General features: G+C 38.5%; 1 protein-coding gene across 1 annotated transcript in view; it reads left to right on the forward strand.

Moving 5' to 3' along the window:
• Positions 1-18,018, forward strand: part of SERGEF (secretion regulating guanine nucleotide exchange factor) — a 159,050-nt gene extending 141,032 nt beyond the window's left edge. The window contains exon 10 of the mRNA XM_009892043.1: positions 17,852-18,018. Within this exon, the coding sequence (XP_009890345.1) occupies positions 17,852-18,018 (167 nt within the window). The remainder of the gene's footprint in view (positions 1-17,851) is intronic.
• Positions 18,019-21,424: the final 3,406 nt, after the last annotated feature.

Below are 21,424 nucleotides of genomic sequence, written 5' to 3' on the forward strand. Positions count from 1 at the left end.
TTCTTCCTGTCAGAATGGACCACTGGAGTCCTTCTGCCAGGAATACTAAACCAGAGAAACGTTGTATACATTAATGGAAATTAATAGAAGTTTTAATAAGAATCATTTATAATGTATGACTACATAAAAAAAAAAACCACCAAAACTGTTATGCACCTCTTTTGTTCACAGTATGGATTTCTTTTCAGCTTTGCTTTACTGTTTTGTGATCCAGCATACAAAGCTTGTTAACTGTTTATTAGCATATGCTGATATTCTTAACATTGTACTTAGTTATTTATAAAGAATGAGTTAATAGATTAGTAAATATCATTAACAAAGTCTTGCTTATTGATTTCCCAATGTAATAACAAATAGGTGTACTGACATAGTTAACTGTACAGATAATTAATGGCTGCATCTTTGGAGCCAGATTCTCTGGCTATTATAATGGTGAAACAAGTGGAGCTTTGCCAGCGAATAACTTGGCCTGTTTTCTGTTTGGCTGTCTGGAAATGCATTTTTACTTCATATGCCCCAGTGTTTTGGAAGATCTGTCTCCAGGTAAATCGTGATAAGATGGAAACTATCATTTCTAGGACATAGCAGATGTTTAGGGGAGTTGGTGAGTGATAACTCTGGTACGGGGGTAATTGTCACATTCTCAGTGGGCGTATCCCTGGTCGATGGACTTAAGCCGGTAATAACCGAAGAGTTGGTTTGTTTTGTTTTTTGGGAGTTTTTTTGAAGGGGAAGGTATAGTGTATCAATTAATAAATTAAAAAGCGTGTTCCTACATGCACAAGATTTTTAAATTGGGAAGCTGGTATCTATTGCTGGGTGGAATAATAATTTTAAGCAGCTGAACTACATAAGCGCATGTTGACGTTTTTGTGCATAAATTAATTCTTAATGCTGTAGGGTATAGCTGGGTGCAGGGAACATTAAAAGAGCTTGACAATGTCTGAACCAAGATTCTGGTGTCAAACAGGAGGTGAAATTCACTTTATTCTAATTATTGATTAAAATTTTATTAGCAGGCTTTAAAGATATTGGTGGGGTGGCTCTTCAGGGATGAGCAACCTAAACATGTGCCTTCCTGTTTCCATAGCAACACATCTTTTTCATCCTTTACAGGCAGCCTAGATTGCATTGTGTACTGCAAGAGTATTAGATACAGAAGAGGTATATTAACAGCTCAGTAGTGTTCCCTAAACCTTGCTATTAAATATTTTTGGTTTGGATGATCATTAGAATAAAAAAGTGGCTGGGATTATTGTGGTTTTTTAGAGAAATAAATCATAGCAGCAGAGCTGAAAATGGGAAGTAACTGGCAACCAGGGTGAAGTGTTTTGGTTTGATTCATTGACTGCAAAACTGGCTATTCCTGTGACCATGCAAATGCACTTCGTCAGCAAGGTCAAGGTTTTAGCAGGAATAGTTCTCAGTCTGGTGGTTATTGTTAAAATCTTTGGAAGTGCTTTTGGTTCATATTATTTGAGCTGTTGGAGAGAACTGAAGTAATGTAGTAAAGGTTAAGGCTATAAATGGTGGCCATTAGCGAGGACCAATTTTCCAGCACTGTGGATCACGGCCTTGGAAGCTCATTTAGAGGTGGCATTTTCAAGCTCAACGTGTTTGGTAGCTTTCCAGGATACTAGAGGCCATTTCAGACTGTGGCATATTCATATTTTGTTGTGAGCTTGACACTGTTTTATTGGATTTGGAATGTCAAACTTGTCTATCAAGTCATAGATTTCTAAGACTGGGACACAGCATCTCGGTATCATTTTCAGACAGTGCTCAGCTAGTGCGAGCACAGGAAACTCCTTTTAGAAGAGTATCCTTTGGTCAGAGAAATATCCTTTAAAAAATGCATCTGTAAGAGACTAATAATTCAGTATATCCCTATGCAAATATTTATTACTCTGTATGAAAAAATGCATGCACCTTACTTCTCTCCATTTGTGTAGCGTCAGTTTCTCAGTGATGAATCTTTGTCAAATACAGCAATGTGCTACAGTGTTTTCTGAGCTGATTGCATGTATATCTTCTGTTTTGGCATTGTGGAGGCTTAAATTACTGTTTAAACTGTGAATTTTAAAATGCTATTTTAATGTTACCACTATACAGTAAAAGAAGCAAATTACCATGGGGGAAGTATTTAAGCAATGCATAAAGGTGCAGATCACCACAATATTTTCCTTTGGCCTTCGGGATGTTTAATTTTCTGTTTCTCCATTTGTGTAAATTTTTCCATGAGGTTATGTGAGGCATGTCAATAAAAATCGAGAGCTTTCACAGTAGTTGTTGCTATAGTTACACGGTGCAGCTCTTAGCCTCCTGCACAGAAAGTAAACCACCTGCAATTCCATAAAATCCTTTATTGGCAGAGAAAGATTGAAAGAGACAGTACTGGTGCGCAGGTACAGAGCATATTCTAGGTTGCTCTGATATCCTTGCAGCTAATGCTGTCTTCATGCAGAGGTCTGCAGAAAAGCTTTATGGATGAGGACAGCATGGAAAGCGGACAAAAGATGTCTTTTCGGGGGTGGGGGGGGGAAGTGCTGTGTGCAGAAAATGGAAGATAAGTACCAAAAGAAACTAAAAAGAATCTCAGTTCATAGCATATCTCAGCTTCAGGAAAAGAGGGACTAAGTTGCCTTTTAAAGCCCTCTGAGTTGTACCCCTCCATACAGACAGAAATGTCACGCTTATAGAATGCTGCAGTCCTCCTGACTCCGGAGTTCAGTGCTTAACTTAATCCTCAGGGTCTGTACAGCACAAATGTTGAAATCAACACTGACTCTTAGCAATAGCTTTTTGTCTCAATAGATCTCATATACATTCGGGAACCCTAAAATGACTTTTAACATGGCTTCTCTGTACTGAACTTACTTAACTGAATTCTACTTTCAGTACGTGTTATTGTCTTTTCTCTTTCCTATATGGCCATTAATTTAAGGATTTGGTATGAATTACAGCTATAAACCATAGGCTTTTAAAATCTTCCCTGGGATAGACAAATATCCTTGGTCTGTAGATGGAGAAACAAAAGCACCAAGGAGCATTTGCCTATGGAATCACTCTGTAAAGCAGGCCTATAAAAAGTCATCTTTACCTTCACAATTCCCTTCCTTGAGTTCTTTTTATGACTGAATAAAGTAGGACGGGTTTATTTCATATCAGTCACTATGTGAGAAAGGACAGTTAAGTAAGTGCATGATGTCTCATCTTATGTTAAATTTGAATGTTCATTTTTCAACTACGTTCTAAATATACAGATGAGCCAAGATTCCAGGACCCAATAACGCCTTCACTGCAGCGTTTTTATTCACTTTTTTCTTAAGTTCCAGACTTATAGAGCAATGTGAATCTAATCCCATGGATGATTAAATAAAACAGAGATTTTTAGAGGTTTTTTCCATTATTTATTTCCATTACACAACATCCATGGGCTCAAGGTGAGGTCAGACCATGTGGTAAAGGAGGCAGTGCAAGATGTTGCCTGGCCTAAAGAGGTAACCATATTAATAGCTAAAATAGTCAAGACGGAGTGGTAAAATGTAAAAACAGCAGAGTGAGTGAGTAGCCTTTGGCCAGTAGTGCAGGCAGCTGTCTGCTGTTTCTTGTGATGGTTTTTGCTATTTGTTGGGAGGGAAGGTCTGACCAGATCCTTCAGAGCTCAGGAAGGAGGATTATATTTTTGCTTTGTGCGGGGTAATTCTACCTCTATAATGAGAAGGTTTAGAGTCCCAGGGCTAAGAGGAGCAAAGCGTTAGTAACAGAACTTGATAGCTGGAAATGAAGGAATTAGTCACAACTCGGGTTTTTGCTCTCAACTACAGTCGAACTTTTTTCCTCGTGGCTTCTTTTCTCATTTCAAGGGGAAGCAATTGGTCCCCCTTGATATTCCCATCAAGGCTTGCCTTCACTGCTCAAATCCTGTTAAGACCTTTGCCGATTACCAGTTGGAGAAGCAGCTTTGAATCTGTCCATGTAGTCAGCCTAAGGGCGAACTGATTACCTAATCACATTGTCAGCTAAGTAATTTTTGCACCTCCTGGGACTTGGGTCTAGCCAGTGCACACTGACATGAGGCTGAACTTGATTTACGTTGTCTTGTGGATGAAAAGTTGTGGTCAGTATCATGTTAGTCAAATGAAATCTTCAGAAGTAAATTAGGCTTTGGAATGTATAAATGAGTACAAAGTTGTCATTGTTTAATTATCCTCTGGAGAGCCAAAAAATTTCTCAGTAGCCAAAGCATCCAAAAAGCATCTCTTGCAGGGAGAGCAAGAAATATTTCTGTCTATGAGAGCTTTGGGAGCTTTTTAAAACAAACAAAAAAATCCAACCAAACAACACCCCGCCCTCCATCCCCCTTCCAACCTAATTAAAAAAAAGAACGAAATAAAAGGGTTTGGGAACTGTAGACTAATTAATTAAAAGGATCTCCTCTAAGAAATTTCTGAAAAGGGTACCCTTTCATGTTGACAAGTAAACAGTTCCACCTTTCAGCAAGACACATTGGCTAGGAGAGAAGGTATTGAAAATCAGAGCTGCTGAAATTAATGGAACCATATTTCAACACAGTTATTTAAAGACAGTTCTAAACAATAAAAGGCTACTACTTAGACATAACAATAATTCCTATTTCCTAAGAAATTACTGAAATGTAATGTTTTTCTTCCATAATAATAGGCATTCTCATGCAGAAGTTGGGGACAAACTTAATCCATCAGGTAGCTGAATAAACTTATGAAGTCCCCTTTAAATTCAATCATACACAACATAACTGCCTTTGAATCAAGACTTTGCTTTTTTTTCCTTTCCCGTAGTGTAGATTTGAGCCAACTAGATACCAAAGATTCAGTAAAACTATAAAGACAGAGCATGGTGTTTACTGAAGTGGCACCTAATGCAGTGCTGATCATCATGCTATAGAAGGTTTTGTTAACTGGACAATATTTTGAGTTGTCTGTGTATACATGACATTTTGGAAGATGAGTTTACATCTGTGTTCCGAAAATTTTAAAAGATTTTGGGGGCAGTTGAAATCTCAGTGGGTTTCTGATGCTGCCTTTGAAGTATCTGATTTTTCGGAAAGCTCAACATCTTCTGAAAATAAGTTTGTAAAGCAGCTTGGGTTGCGCAGCTAGGGCACGATTTGTTTGCTTTAACTTTAAACTATGACTGAGCTAGTCAGATATCTGTAGGCAGTGGAGAGGAAGAGATGGGTAAAAGGGTGGCATAAGGATTCTTTTGACTTCAGGTATTTGCCTTGGATGAGGTGAACCCCACTCTGAAAGTGCGTGTTTGTCTCATGAGTGTGAAATGAGTTAGGTGCGTAGGTGAAGGATGGATACGTGCATACATATGTACGTACTTGTAAGTAGATGCACCATAGATGGCAAATTGAATCCCACTTACAGAAACTGAGGTACTCCAAATCAGTAGTGATCATCTGTAGAGGGATGTGTGGAGAAAAAGAAATTGTGTTGCCTGTTGCTACTAATGCAAGGTCCGAAAGCATCAAATCTGTTAAGCAGAGTTCTGCAAAAGATAGCCACGCCTGAGGTGGGCAATACTGGCTGGGAAGGATGATGGAGCGAGATGTGAGCGGGTAACAAAGCAGTGGTAAATGGGCAGTGCATCTTGCGGTTTCAAATTTATGTCACTTCACTGTTGAAAACAGTTCTTTACAGTTTAAGCTTAACTCCCTCTGGCAACAGCCAAGATGCTGGCTGCTTCATACATCTACCTGTGTAGATACTAGATACGTCTCCTCGATTTGCCTGTGCAAGATCCATAATTATATGTATGTTTTCTGTAGAATACGTATCTGCACATGTGTACAGGTACATACAAATACTTTACAAACACAAATGTTAAGTGTAATATTGCCAGTTGTAATTCTTTTTTACTGTCTTTTTTTTTTGACAGTAAATTGATAAAGACAATGGGTGGCTGTGGTCATCCTAAAATACCTTGACCTGATTGGTTCCTGTATCCTTTGTAGTATTTTTAAATAAAGATTATGGTCTTTTTTTTAACCTTTCTGTATCAACAGTTATATGGAGAGCTTTAAAATGCTGATAATCTCACACACATGCGTACAAAAGGCTCTCATTTGGGGAAAGATAGCATTTTTAAGTGTTTGGATGATTTGGGAACATGACTCACTTCTGCAAAGTTGATAGGACACTTAAAATTCTTATTCTTGCTTCGCATATTTCTGGGTAGATATAAGAAGCCTCCAGAGTCAAGAGAATGGCAATTTGGTTCACCCATGAATAGAGACAGTTTTGTTAGTAAGTCATCTTGAAGAGTAAAGATCTCTTGGCTGTACTGTACAAGAAATAGTTTCATTATTGGTATTCAGCAGGCTTTAAGTTATCACAAGACCTTTGAAACAGAGTCAGAGAAAAACGGTTTTAAAGTTATTTAAGGATACATCTCAACATTGCCTGACTTTGTTGTCTTCACATTTGGTTGTTCTGTTTTCCAGCAGTTTAAAGAATAAATTCAGCTTCTCTCATATTCATATTGCAGGTTAGTGAGAACTATTTTGTATAGCATTCATTTGTTTGTATGTTATATATATACTTCTGTGAACATGCATGCATATTATATATTGCTTTTCTCACTGTAAACTGAAGCTTGCTGTTTCATCATAAGTCTGGGCTGATTTGGTTTTAATCTCTTACACTATTTGCTCAGTAATATTATCCGTAACTTAAGAGCCTTCCGTGCTATTACTTTTTCTTTGGGAATAATGATAAACATTTGTCATAGTGCCAAATGTGGCCTTAAATTCTAACTAATTCTTTTCTGTCCAGCTTTCTGTCTAGGTTGCTTTCTATAGCTGCTCCTACTCTGTGATTAACCTAGTGCCAACTGTAAGATGGAAGAAACTGGCTTTCTTCAGGGTCACAGGAAAGAACAGTGAGGCCAATGCATGAAGGAGACCCTATATTTCCAGTGTTTCCACTTCCTCCAAAGTGAGGAGAACAAAGCTCTTGAAGTCTTAATTTGGTCAACTATTCTTTCAGAGATAGAGTTGTTTTGGGTTTATTTTGGTTTGGGGTTTTTGTTGTTGGTTTGGGTTTTTTTTAACCTGTTCTGAAGAATACTTTGTTATCCCAGATCTCTGGCAGATATAGTCCTTCCAAAATGGTGCCAGATATTCCTGTCTGGATTCCAGCTAGTTTCCTCTTCTCCCTGAGGTTATGCAGAGGATCAGATGGGATAGTGCCAAACAGCATCTCAGGGACCCAGCTTGCATTGTCCATTCTATTCCTCTGACCTTCTGGAGCTGGCATGGCACCTCTGAATCCCTCTGTCCATCAGCTGTTCTTCCTGTCACTGTGCCAAAGACAGATTTTCCTTTCCAACCTCGAATCCCTGCACCTGATCCATGAATGCTGTTTTCACTACGGCTATTTTGCCAGACTCCAGAAAAATGTACTATAGCAAAAACTTTCAGAAAACATCTCTGCAGTTTTAATTGCAGGAGGTTTTCATCTCAGGACAATCTTTTGTGCTTGCCTTCTTCCAAGGACTGATTTGATACATTCCCTCTACTTAAGGAGCTTCCCTCAATAAAGAATTCAGATGTGTCTTAGGCTGATGGAGGCAAAGTGGTGAGTGTCCCCAAAATGTACCTTGAACCCTATGCAGCAGAGATGTTTTTTGCCTTTCCTAATCAGAACAATTCAAATGGTGCCACTTGGCACCCAGTGCAATCCCAAATTCTGCCTGCATTTCTTTCCCAGTCTTGTTCCCTTTTAGGGAAGATTAGGCAGGAGTGGTGTGAAGAGTAAGTGTACGGACATCTGACCCACAGAAGAGGCTGAAGGTAGAAATGTAGAAAAACCATGCTACAGCAGGGTTATTCCCTCACTAAATGGCCTGAGTTTGCAAAAGGTGTGTTTGCACACCCGTATATACTCCATTCCCCTTCAGCGCTAGGGTCTCTTTAGCCCTGTGTGTTGCTTGAAATGCTGGGGTTTTTTGCCAGCTCAGTATTGAAACTCAGCAACTTTTTTTTTACAACAAGAATTATGGGTTTTTAATTAAATAGTTCAGTGAATAAAAGTAAAGGAGAATAGAGTGAAATTTATAAAAAGATAAAAGGAAGTTGTCCTTTACATCTTGCCCAGAATCTCAGTTCTGATCCAGAGAAGCAAGTACGTAAAAATCTGTCTTTATCTAAACAAACTAGTCTTTGCTTTTAACAGATATTGATGGCAGAACTCTTCCTTTGCTTAGTATCAACAAGCAGCTCCTCCAGACTTCACTCAACAGCCATGTATGATATTGAACTGATGTTTGGAGAAACAGATCCAATCCTGTCTTCTGGGCACTTCTTTTTTTGAAGCTGCTTTGATTCTCTTCCTGATCATTTTTAATTCTTACGATATGATGCTAATTTTTTATCATACCTGACAAAGCCTCTTCTCCACTACTTCTTTTATATCCAGTGTTGACCGTTTGCTTATTTTTTTCCAGAACACTTACTAAAATATAAAATGTTGCTTTAAAAGTACAGCTAAAAAAATAGAGGTGTTATTCCTAAGGTCCTGGTCTTCCTACCTATTGGTTACCTGCGAAAGGAAAGAAAATTTGTGTCTCCCATCTGGTAAACATTATTTGGCTCATGACTTTGCATAAGTTTTCTTGAATGGGTGATACGACTAAAGTTTCTGACCTTGTTCTAACCCTTAAGAAATGGGAAGAGCTAGAACACTTGGGTTCTGCTTTACAGTAGACCCTGAAAACCCTCTCTGAAATCAGAGAAAGGGCTTAGCCACGTAGATGGGTGCAGTTTGTGGTGGTACTACTTTGCAGTTTGTTTGGGTAGGTTTTGGTTTTGGGGTTGTGGTTTTTTTGAAGTGTTTTTCTTCAGTATTCAGCTACTGTTTTACTTGCAATTGAAAGTTAACACAAGTCCAGCCCTGCAGAGCAAACCTCAGGTAGAAACATTGTGTTTCATCTACCCCTTTGAGCAAACATGAGTTGCCTTTGGTGCACACACTTGAAATAAACGTCTTTAAGGTCTGTGTTTGAAGTCTGAATCATTGGATGATTTTTTTTTTTCTTGCTTTCATCTTTTGTCACAGCTCTGTCAAATATCTCTTCATTTTATTCTTTGAAAGGGATGCCATTGGTTCACAGAACTATATTATATGCGATAGAGGGGAATGATGGTCTTAAGTGGCAGCAATGTTAACATGGGGATGTTGCCAAGTCATTTACTTTTTGCTCTTTTTCTGAGTGCTCGAACGACCCAACCATTGTTGTATCTGAGTAGGTCTTGAGTTATCCCATTTATACCCCAACACAGTGGTGAGTATAAGTATCTCTATAACACAGGCACAAAAACTGAGACACAGACAAGGCACGTGACCCATAGGAGTTTTATTAGATGTGCACTTGCACTACAGTACAGTGTGGTATAGGCACACTTGAACCAAATACAAGTAGTTAACTCAAGTACAACAGTTGCAGCACAGAGGAAACGTAATCTGCAAATCCTGCCCAGAAAGGAGGGTTGGTTCATCCTGAACACTCTCCGACTACAGCTATGCTTTTATCAAGCTAGGTATTTTAAAGCTGTCATGGGTACACATGTACTACAGTGCTGTGTCACCGTTAAAACTGCACTGTGATGCTTGCAGGGGAGCCATCATCTGAGCCATTGTGTTATGCTAAGATTACAACTTCAAACTTTGCAAAATAAGGCATCCTAATAATGTCACTGCTGAGTTGCAACTACTTTTGTTCTGAGGCAATGTTTGCGTAGCTGTGAGAAAATCTACTAGTCCAATCAGTGAGAAGGAAACTGAGAAACTCGGTGACCACTTGTTTCCTTGATTTTTCTCTTTGCGTTTCTGACACTTTGGCTTATGACTTCTGGACTTCACCTCAGATTACTTGTTAAGCATGGGAAGAAAGCCCTCACTTGTTTAATGCCAACAAGCAGTTTTTTTAGATTTCACTCAACAGTAATGCACATTCATATCGTGTGTCTTGAAACTCGGCCAAAATGCAGCATTGCAATTGATAAGGGAAAATGAAAGGGGAAAAGTCCAAACATTTAAACACAAAGCTATTTTACAGAGGATGTCCATACGGAAGGTTTACACACTTCACTTCTTGGTTCTGAGTTAAAGAATTGTGTTCTGCAGAAAAGAACACCTTCAGAAACAAGCCACAGAAGGAAACACTCACTTTTGTTCAGTACAAACAGCCCTTCAGGGGAAGAGAATAGCAGTCAGATAAGAAATTGTAGGTAAATGTGACCATATGGAATATTTTTTTACCTTTTGTTGTATTTTGTATTTTTTATAAGCTGCCAAGCACCGACAGCCATATACAGCCTAGTCTGCAGGATCACCTTAAAACGATGTACTTGTAAGTAGACCAATGTATGATGCAAAGAGCTGCTGTGTAAAATGTGTTACGCACCAAAGCATTTCCAAAATATTCTTTTCCAACCTAGCTGCTCTTTCCTGAGGAGAGAGTTCCTGAGAGCCCAGTGGGGTCTCTTGTTTCTGACTTCAGCCAACAAAGTAAGAGGAGGAAGCACCATTTCACCTGCATGCTGCTGCTCGTCAGTGGTTTGTCAGATTCTTGCATCTGCATTCATCATTTTATCATCTATTACTTTTCCTAGGCCTGTGCTGAAGATGGCCTTCAGTTCTAGATCTAGGATGTAATGTTCTAGGTCAGAATGAATCTCAACTGTCCCCTCTTTTTCTTTTATAATCATTTACATTGGTTTGAAGTGTATGCAAATTAGAAATGGTAAGGCTTTATACCCAGAATACATGGGTGCAAATGGCTGTGGCACTTGAATGACTCGCACCCTTCTAGATGTGCCTTGACATACTTCTTCATCCATTTTATTTTGCATGGACGACCTCTTGCTAAGCACTTCATATAAGGTGTTTTCTGTATGTTCTGTTTCACATCGTATAGAGGGTCATGAGACTGCAGTCTCTGGCTCTGTGATGAGATTGTGATTGTCTAGTTCTGGTCATACAAAGTTAAAGCACTGTGACACATTTAATGCCTGACATTTAGAGAGGCAGGCATGTAAGTTCTGAATGAATGACACTCTCTCCTATGCCTGATATTCTGATGAAGCAGACATTAGTGCCACATTAAGACCGTCAAGGCAAAACTCTCCATTAACGAATTTCTGTCAGGTGTTTTTGTCCTGTGCTTAAGAGAGCAAAATTTAAAGATTTTCTTGTCTTCTACAGGTGTAAAAAAAAGCATCTTTAATGCTTAATCCTCTCTGCACTGCGGCTGCTTCATGTATGATATAATCCTCATGTATTGTCAGTGGTCCAGATACATTCAGTCTTGCACAAAGTCGTGAGCCCAGGTTTTGTTCTGTGTTGAGTTGGAGATGCTTTCCTGTTGGGAAGGAATTGACAGGTTTGAGTAAAACCAAGAGGAAAACGTTGTGCAGCACCCATGACTTCAGCTATAATAAGTACCATTTGTGTTTCCCTGCGAAAACAGAAATGTGAACGATTAATCCTTGCAGTAGATTTCTTTCCTAGCTACCTACACAAAGCAAACATTTCCACCTTACAGGACTTCAGTTTTACCACGGAAACTGTAAAGGTGCAGTGGCCCCAGAAATCTGTAGTTGCAAGTATGTTGCTTTTAAATCCTAGGATATAATTTTGTGAATTTCGTCCTCGTGTTTTTGTCTTCAGAATAGCAATGCATAACTGAGAAGGAAAAAGTAAAATGCATCATAAACTAACCTGAGTGGTAACTTAAACCATGGCTTGTTAGATGTAATGTAGAATGATTCTTTTAAATAGATGCATATTAATTTGTGTGGTGAGCCATTCAGCTTCTGCTTTGAAGTGCCCTGAGAGAACAGAACAAAATTTCTATTGTTGCGTATTAGCAAGATAACTGAGCCCATTCACTAAAGGTAATGCTGTTTGCCTGATGCTTAAAACAATGCATAGGAAAATGCACAGCATGTTTGTGTGAAACTGCTAAGGCTTTGTTTGGTAAGTGCCGTTCTTACTGTATCTTTCCCTACTTCTCTGCATTGCTGTATGTTGGACTCCCTCCCCATATACAGTTTTCAGGCTATGCCAGATGTGCTACTTTGCCCTTCACTGCGCACTCGGAAATTATATTATCATAAACATGATTCTTTCCCCTTCCCATTATGTAACTCTTGGCTATTCATATGCTATGGAAATGAGGTTAGAAAAGATTAGATGTGCTCTGTACTGCTCTTCTGTTTGCCATTTGTAGGATAGATACTGATACTGCAGGAGAAACTGGAAATTAGACTTTCCCAAATGAAATTAATTTCAAAGGAGATGTGTAGCCTTATTGGTCCATTTTACAGTACTCCACATACCACTGTGGCTCCCTAAGCCATACTAGGCATTTTGTATACTCAAGTTGATTTTCTGACTCTCTTCAATAGGTAGTTGTGTATTGTAATCGGATATTTTCACAGTTGGCCTCAAGGTCCTGACGCAGTTTGAAGGCCCTGCTGTATTGCACAAGTATAGGCAGAGAGAAGGTCTGACTAACAAGACAGTACTTCTGCTGTAAAAAAAAAAAAAAAAATTCACATAAGATATTAGTTTAAGGCACCAAGTCGAGAAATCCATATCATACCGGCTTCATGCATGTGTAATGAGTAGCTGTTTGAGGCTATTGGTAGTTGTTCTTTCCAGACACCAGGACGGACCACAAACACGTGATCCAAAGTCATCTGATCTTTCACTTATATAAAACCACTGCTGGAGAAGGGACTGAGTGCTTTAGGTCTGCTGCCTGGGGAGAGCTGCCAATGGTGTAAAGGTGGAGTGAGGACAGATTGTTTACTGGAGGCTAACTTTTAAATCAGTATGTCTTTAGTACAATGGCTTTGTACTTAATATCAAAAATGTATGCTGTTTCCTATCTGTATATTGTGTTAGCACTGCGATGCCTGTGATTTTCGTCCATCTTACTGACTGTAAAGTCAGACATGCATTTCTGAGGGTTGTGGTCCTGAGCAACTCCAGCAGCAATTGGACGGGCTGTTTGGAGCACCCAACAGCTTGCTCCTTGAAAATGTGGGTATAAGTGTAGCTTCATAATAAAACTGCCACTGTATGACTCTCAGTAGTTTTCTGCTTTTCGAGGTACCATATAAGGTCTGGAGATCACGTCATCTTATATTCCATTTACCAAACTTTGCCTTTAATAAGATTTTGCACAATGCTTAGGCTTCCCTTTTAGTTACTAATATGTTTCTGTATTTTCCTATAGAAAACAATTGGTATCAACCCTGTTTCTTGTATTCTAAAATTGCAAATCTTTTGTGCTAATGACAGAATTGTTGCTAACAAAAATACGAAAGTTTAGAGGGATATTTCTCTACTTTTATTTTACGTGATACTCTGGATTGCCAGATGTCCTGAAAACATAGGAAGGCTTGTGGTTTACAACTCCTTGGGAGCAGTATGGTCTAAATCTCCTTCTGTGTTACGTTGTTCCCTGTGAGGTTTTGAATGCTTTCAAACAGTCTAAGGGGGCTGACTGAGACACCTGAATTTTGTTCGTGGTCCAGCCCTGATGCTGTTTAAAGTCATTTGACTTGCCCTGAGCTGGTTCTTGCCTACTGTAACTTTTATATATAACCATCTGTAGAGTACCACTAATTTAAGGTTAAAAATAATAATAATAATTTGAGGTATTGTGGAGTCTTGCTCAGAGCGCAGAGCCTATACAATAGAGCTGTGGTAAAACATTTTAAAAGATCCTTAAAATGTGATGCTGTCTGATGAATAGCTTGGCTTTGACATACTTGGATTGTCTTTAAATCCAACTTCTGTTTGTTTGTGTGGTTGAAAGAGTGGGAGAGCAGAAGCAGAAGAGAAACAAGCTTTTAAAGTTTTCAGTAATAAGCCTCCAGGGCACAGGCTGGCTTAGAAGCAGGCTGTTTGTAGCCTGAAACTAGGCTGCAGTGATGTTTATAGCTTCCTTGTTTCCAGTTTTCCTTGGTTTACCTTCAGACCGATTGTAAGGATGTGATTTATCGCAACCTGTCTTCAGCTGTTTAAAACTGCTACGCCTAGGCTAAGACAATCACTTGGTCTCCCACTATAGTCACCAGAGTGAGATAGATTTGATTTTAACAGCAGTGTTTGGATAAGATGAATTGCCTGTTGGAGAGATGTAGATGACTCCATTGGCTCTTGAGGAAAACTAGAGGATAATGACCTATAGCTACGCTGCTTGATTTTTGGGTGGCTGAAGTTAAGTGCAGTGAATCTCACCCAGACCAATGTATTTGCTAACATTGATTCTTCTCACCTGAAGAACAGAGTACTCAGCAATGAAGAGCAACTCTAAATACTCTGCCTTCCACAGAACCCTGTCCTCTGTCCAATATGCTGCCACTTTATTTTACCTAGAAGTACTTTTCTCCAATTTAATCTACATCTGGATTGCAGTTGTCACTCCAGTTAAAAAAAAAAAAAAACTACCTTAAAAAAAGCCTAGATAGTTATTGCACATAGGAGGGCAGTAGCCCCTTCTTGTTTTGTGTGACCAAAGCAGACAGATTTGTCAAGGTTTGGGATTTTTTTCCCCCCTCTTTTTGTATGTTTGACGTTTGGGGGAAAAACCTACATAGTCTTACTCTAGACTTTCATTAGTGTGACTCTCAACTCAAGTGAAATTCCCTTGGGATTACTCTGTGTTGCCATTCTGTGGTTTCATTTGTACTTTGAGTATTTATGTTTTAAAAGGGAAAGGGTGAATGTGATGTATTATGCTGTTTCATTTAACCAGTAACATGGAGCAACATTCTCTCACCTCACCAAACACAAATCATTTGGTTTGAGAACATGCCACAATGCTTGTTTTAAATTTAGTTAGAAGCAATTTGTGGCTGTATGAATACACATCATTCTAATGCTCTTTCATCCTGGGAAGGTCTGGCACAGGCATAAAAATTGAATTTTCTCATGAAAACATGTAGGGCTGCTGGGGCTGTGTTGAGGTTTTTATCAGCAATAAACTGTGAATAGAAGCAATCAAAAAGAAAACGAGCAAAAAAGAAGGGCGGGGAGAGAGGGGGGATATGAGGCAGGGGAAAAGAATTGAGATTAAATGGTGCCCTTTGTCCAGAGGCTAGCCATTAGTTCCCATTAATGAAGGCCTTTCCTTAACTCTGCAGATAGTCCTTCTATGTATTTTTTTATTTTTTAATAGGTGCTTCATTATCTTCAGTCTTCATTGAATTCAACTTCTTTGCCAGTGATTCACATAGCTGCTTGTTCCCTCCTGGCCAATATCACCGTTGTCATTTTGCCCAGCCCTCCTCCAAATATTGTTAATATGGTATTACAAAAAAAATGGACTCTGTATTTTCTGCAAATTCTGTTTTCTCTGACACAAATCTAGCATCTGGCTTTTTTTAATGTACAAAACTTTCTCTAAATCTTCTACAGGCAGATGTATAGTATACCTTTTATTTTCACAACATTAATTCTCTGCCTTTTCTGACTTCTGACTTGATGGTGATGAGAATCATTTTTGTGGTCTGTCATTCTGTATCTGTCAGATACCTTTTATCCCTTAAGATTTCCGCCTGGCTCTCCATATATACACAAGGCGTTTTTTGTAGAAGACCATTCATAAATCCTAGTTACTCTCTATTTTAATTTTGCTAGTTTTCACTCTCGGCCCATTTCAGTAACCTTGGAGCTCACTGTAGTCATGTAGAAATATCTGTTTGGTGGCCTTTCTACATGCTTGGAGAAGTAGAGACTGGAAAAGACTCAGTGGTCCTTATTGTAGGGGAGATGTTCTTGTCTGGGGGTTTCCTAGCTTGTAAATTTTTCTGTGATTTTTTTTTTTCTTTTTTTCAAAAGATGGTTGACTAGATATATTTATCAATTTGAGAGGTTAATATCCTACTGCACTATTTCTTTAAATATTTGTTATGCCATTAATGTTCCATTGAGCAGTTTGTAATTCAAGGTGACCAAAAGCTTTCTGATTTCCTCTCTCTTGTCCTGATGGGACAGGATGAAAAAAAAAACCCAAACCCTTTATTCAGATGTAGTGAGTCTCCATACAAACAGGCAAGGTATTGTACTAATTTCTATTGGGCTAGTAACAAAAAGCTTACCACAGTCATCTTATTAATGTAAGGCCATGTTATGTTCCCTTTTCATTGAACTTGGAAGTTTTCCCCCTCTAAGTAAGCTTATTCTGCAGGTTCCATGTATTTACTTTGCAAAAGAATGCCTGCTCTTAGGTGCAGCTGGTTTTCTTTCTTTGAACTTTTTCACTGAATAATTGTTCTGTGATGTGTCTTCAGTCTCCCTTTGTGATATCTTTTTCCTGCTCGTTAATATTTATGTAAATATTTTTACCTGGAACCTTACTAAAAAAATTCTGAGATGTTCTGATCTGTTGATATTTAAATGGGGTATATTGGACATTTACTTTTTGGTACTTTTCTGCAGCACATATAAGTGCATTTGTGATAAGGTTGAGCTGTCAGTATTGCACATGCATAGTCATGAGAAAATCTGGTGCCTTCAAAGATAAGAATAACAGAGCTGCTGTATTCGGTGAGATGTATCTAGCCTAATGTGACATTCTAGTGGCTTTTTCTTGTGTTCTCTTGCCTTAAAGATTGTCAAGAAAAATTAAAGGTCATTGTTTACTTACATCTGACTTTAGTAATGTTTACTTTTAATTACAGAAGAGGAGAACTTTAATATACTAATAAGTAAAGAAAACAGACAACAATAAAATGTTACTGTATTTGCAGGAGGGAAAGATGATCCTGCTAGCTTTGCAATACTCCATATCTGAATTTTGAAACGTAAAATTATTTTCGAATTATGGTTGGGATTGGATTTTGTGAATTTTGGCATTTTTCTTCTCATTATTTGGACTCGAGAATGGTATTTCATGCTGTTAATACCTGCTGCTTTTTAAAAATAACAATGGTGTCAGAAACATGATTATATTGCAGGATAGCTTTCTTTTTTATTACAGAAATTCACAGGCACAGTCTGTGACAGCCAAATAAAGAAAAGAAAATAGGGAAGAAATATCTCTTGTAGTTCAGAATAAGAGGTTTTTTGGGTGGATTTTTTATTATGCCAGCCATTTATAGAGCAAAATTTACATATTGTGTTTCAAGAAAGAGTACTATGGGGTAATAATAATACAGGGATCATGATTTGGGATATAAAAGAGTAGATGTTACAAAAATAAATAATAATGAGGAAAAATAAAGATAATAACAGCAGTGAAATGATGTCAAAGCTAGCAGAAGAGGTAGGATGATTAAGAGTAAGGCAAGCTGTCAGAGACTTGTATTTAAAAGAAAAAGGTGAGATGGGAACTTGAAAGTAGGAATGAAATGTAATTTGGCTGCTCTGTGTTCCCCAATCCTACAGATCATGCTATGAATGATTAAAGTCACTAGGCTTGGTTTGTGATAGTTTTGCTTACTAGGGGGAACTTGAAAGACAAGGATTCCACATCATTTCAGGTCCTTAAAATGGAGGGAGATTTCTGTGGGCTCTGTATAAATACTGAACTATGTATTTCCTAAGTGATTTTCAAATGTCTTTGTTATTTTACTCTCCTATGTTGTTAACAATATGGAACGAGATAGACGATAATTCATTTGGTTTTATTTACATTTTCAAGAGAACCAGAACATTCTTCCTTACGTTAGCAGAATTTCTTAGAACCTAATTAGAAGATGACTTAACAAATCTGCTCCCTAAAACTAACCAAAGTTGTTGTGTTTCTGTGGTCTTCATTCTAAATTTTGTATCCTCTCTTTTAGGTGGCCAATGCTTCTCTTGGGGATGGAACGAACATGGGATGTGTGGTGATGGCACAGAAGCAAATGTTCACGTCCCAAAGCCAGTCAAAGCTCTTGGATATGCAAAAGAGATCTTAGTTGGATGTGGGGCAGGACACTCCATGGCTCTTTGTAAAACTCCACATTAGACTGAGCACACCTGAAATCATAGCATCATGGATGTGGATGGATGTCTTTGGACTATGTAGCTCAGAAGTGCTACAAGAGGATCGCTCAGAATTAACAAAGTAGTTGAAAAGTGCAGAAGTTTTTTCTAAGACTAAAAGGAACAAGCATACATAGAAAACTAGAATATTTAAAAAATTGTTTCATGGGTCCTTTTCCCGGGAATTGACTTTCTTACCCAAAGATAGAATGACAAACATTTGCCTTGATGCAGTACCGTTGAAGAAATAATGACTTTTTCTTGTTTTTCTGAGAAATCTTTGAGGAAGAAACTGACTGCTTAATTTCCCATCATTGGTGTATAAATTCAGCCTGAGGAAATGATCTGAGAAGGTGGAGACATAGGGACCTTTCTGGTCTTTTATTATTGTATCCTTACATCATGTTGAACATTTGTTGGCCTGCCAAGTTCTACTGGAGTTGTGAGCTCCCAGCGTCTCAGAAAATCCAGTTTACATCACAGAGAAATGCCAGTGAACATAAGTAGATGCATACGCACATTTTCAACAGAAGATTAGGATTAAAAAAAAAAGGAGATATAATTTAGAAGGCTGGCAAAAGGGGAAAACGAGGCCCTTCTGAACTAGCTATATCTTGATTAAACTGTGAAAGGAGCAATATTTCTGAGGAATTATCTTCTGTGCCAGACATCAGTTTATTATAGATTTACAGGAATGCAGATCTGCATGAATTATTATTAACTTGCAAACCAAACCTGAAGTTTCTGTGGAGCTACTGCTTAGGGAAGAAAAACTTCTAAGAGCTCTTTAAAACAGTAGGAAAGTTCCTGTCAAAGGGCATAAGTCAGTTGTAGCTGTTGAGGACAGTTTGATCTGACATCACTCCTATATTTCCACCTGCCTTTGAATAGGAAGACCTCAAAATCTAAACAGAAAGTTTTGCAAGTTCTCCAGCCTAAAAGGCAGACCAGAATGCTTCTGATAATTTCAGGTTAGTTCTCACATCTGTTTTGCAGCCCAGCTGAGTTACTGTTCAGAGCATGCCCTCAGTACTTGTTCCAGGTGAGTGCTTGGCAGAGAACGTGGGCCTAACACTTGGTAGGAGAAATGAAAAAGCGTAAATTCAGATATTATTAGCTGCCTATATTGAGTAGAATTTTGGAAGCTATTTATAAAACTTATTCACACAAATACAGTGGATGCCATTAAACTGGATGTTTACCACCCACGATAGTTACATTTGCTGTGGTATTTGATGTATTTCAAGTTCTAAATATAGAGAATACTACTGTGTGGTAAATGCACCTTTTAATGAAAAGGTGCTACTCTTGCTAAACAGTGGTTTAATTTTTAAAGCAGGCTTGCGAGGGAAGAACCCTTACAGAGTTGCAAAATGCTCAGAGAAGGGCTCTTAGGAAACAGGACAGGAAGACTTTCTAATGATGTATCATCTTACACATGAGGGGCAAGGAGTTAAGGTGGTAATATGGGCTGTGAGGGCTTTTTTCCCCCTTGGTTTTACAGCAGTTACAGTTCATGGCCTAATTTTCAAAGGCATTTTCTTTTTCTCTGCAATGGTTGCAAAACTCGAACTGACTATGAAGCTGATTATAACAACTGCATTACAGATACAGAAAGAATCTGTAAGAACAATCAGATGGGTCCTCTGCAAAAAGTGCGGAACTGAGACTTCTGATGTAAAGTGGGTTGTTTTTTTTTTAATTCATGCGTTGGTTGTGGTTCTTCATGGCAAGATACTGTTCCAGGCTGTGACCTCTTGCACTTGATACTTACCTGAATTGCTATTTATTGACTCTCCTCAATGCCTTTTTCTAGATACCAGAGCTTCTCTATTATATGCATTGAACAGTTTCTCATGGTTTTGGGGCAGTTCTCTCTGAGGTTTCTACCTTTGTTTTCCTCCAAAATCTGTGTATCGAATAAACATGTTATCTTGTTTCAGTAATCATACTCTCTAAATAATTCTGTTCCTTGATTAATCACAGCTAGTTATGTGTGCCCTATAACATAGGGGCTACCGTACTGGGCGTATTTTGTCTCTGTATGCTGCTGTTGCAGCAGTTCATTTCAGAGGAATCCAACAAATTATGTAACAAATAAACGCAACTTGGTTATTTGAAATGTTGTTTGCTTTTTCACATCTGTAACATAAACATGCTTTTGGAAACGCGAAGAATGATTTGGGTTGACAAGGAGGAAAGAAAGGAGTACTTTTGTTTGCTCCTGGTCCTAATTTCATGTTTCATATCTGCTTCTGATCTTCATCTTTGAAAGGGCGAGAACTACATTTTCTCTCTTTTGTCTTGCCTATAGATTGAAAACATTGGGAAGTAGTGACTCGTCTTGACAGCTTGACATACTAAATGCTTTGTCGTCGGTCAGGACTTCTAGAAGCTGCTGTAGTATGGAGACTGAATGATAATTCATTGTAGATGGTACATGGTTGAATGTCAAAAAAAAGTTGTTTCTCATTCATTCAGAAATGAATGCCCTGTTTTGTATGTCAGTGTGCTTTGTTTGCAGAATAAAACATTATACAAAAGCAGCTAAGGCTTTCCACTGTAAGGAAGGGAGCATACAGTGAAAAGCTCCTAATCAAGTGAAGAAACCCCCTTCCTTGATGGTGTCCAGAGCTTAGTGACTGTTGCCCGTTGATGTCCTGATGGAGAAGGTCAGACTTTGCAAGGCACAATGCAGAGCCAGCGCACTATGCCAGTGCTTCTGCTGTGCATGTAAAGACAGGCTTCTTTGTTTAGCACCGAAGACTGGCATAAAGAAAGCCTTTTAGGTAAGCATTCTGTGTTCACATTCAGATGCAAATAAACTGAAAATGTTTGTAAAATATATATATATATATAAAAATAAGAAAAACACTTGAACCAGGTAAGCTAGAGTCTGTGCAGCTGCTCTCCCCTCCCATTTTCTGAAAATAAGCTGCCAATGAGCTGACATTCCTGATGGGGAAAAGTTGAACTTAATATCACAGCTTTGCTGGAGAACAAGTTGTGAACTGTTTACCTTCAGTCCAGAGAGCTTTCAGGCTCTTGGGTGGAGGTGGAGAAGGAAGCTGTTGTGTGTACTTCTGTTGTTTGAAATCCTAGGAGAGACCCAGTTGTTACTTATGCAACCTCTATGTGCACCTGTGCAAGACACTCCTGTTCCATTCTAAAGAATGTTGGTGTGAAGATGTGTGTGTGTTGTATCAGAAGCTTCTGCCTCTCGGAGAATTTGTTTAGGCTGCTTGGTAGTCACTGATTTTCTTTGACTTTGTGTAGCATTCCTGAGTGACTTGATTCTTTTCTGCTTAGAATGCCGGACCCTGTATTTGAAGTGTGTTCATTTGAAAGAAAAATTCAGTTCTGCCATTCTTCCTGTTTGCCCAGTTGCC

The sequence above is a fragment of the Charadrius vociferus genome, unplaced genomic scaffold (assembly GCF_000708025.1).
Source record: "Charadrius vociferus isolate BGI_N301 unplaced genomic scaffold, ASM70802v2 scaffold179, whole genome shotgun sequence".
Classification (NCBI taxonomy): Eukaryota; Metazoa; Chordata; class Aves; order Charadriiformes; family Charadriidae; genus Charadrius; species Charadrius vociferus.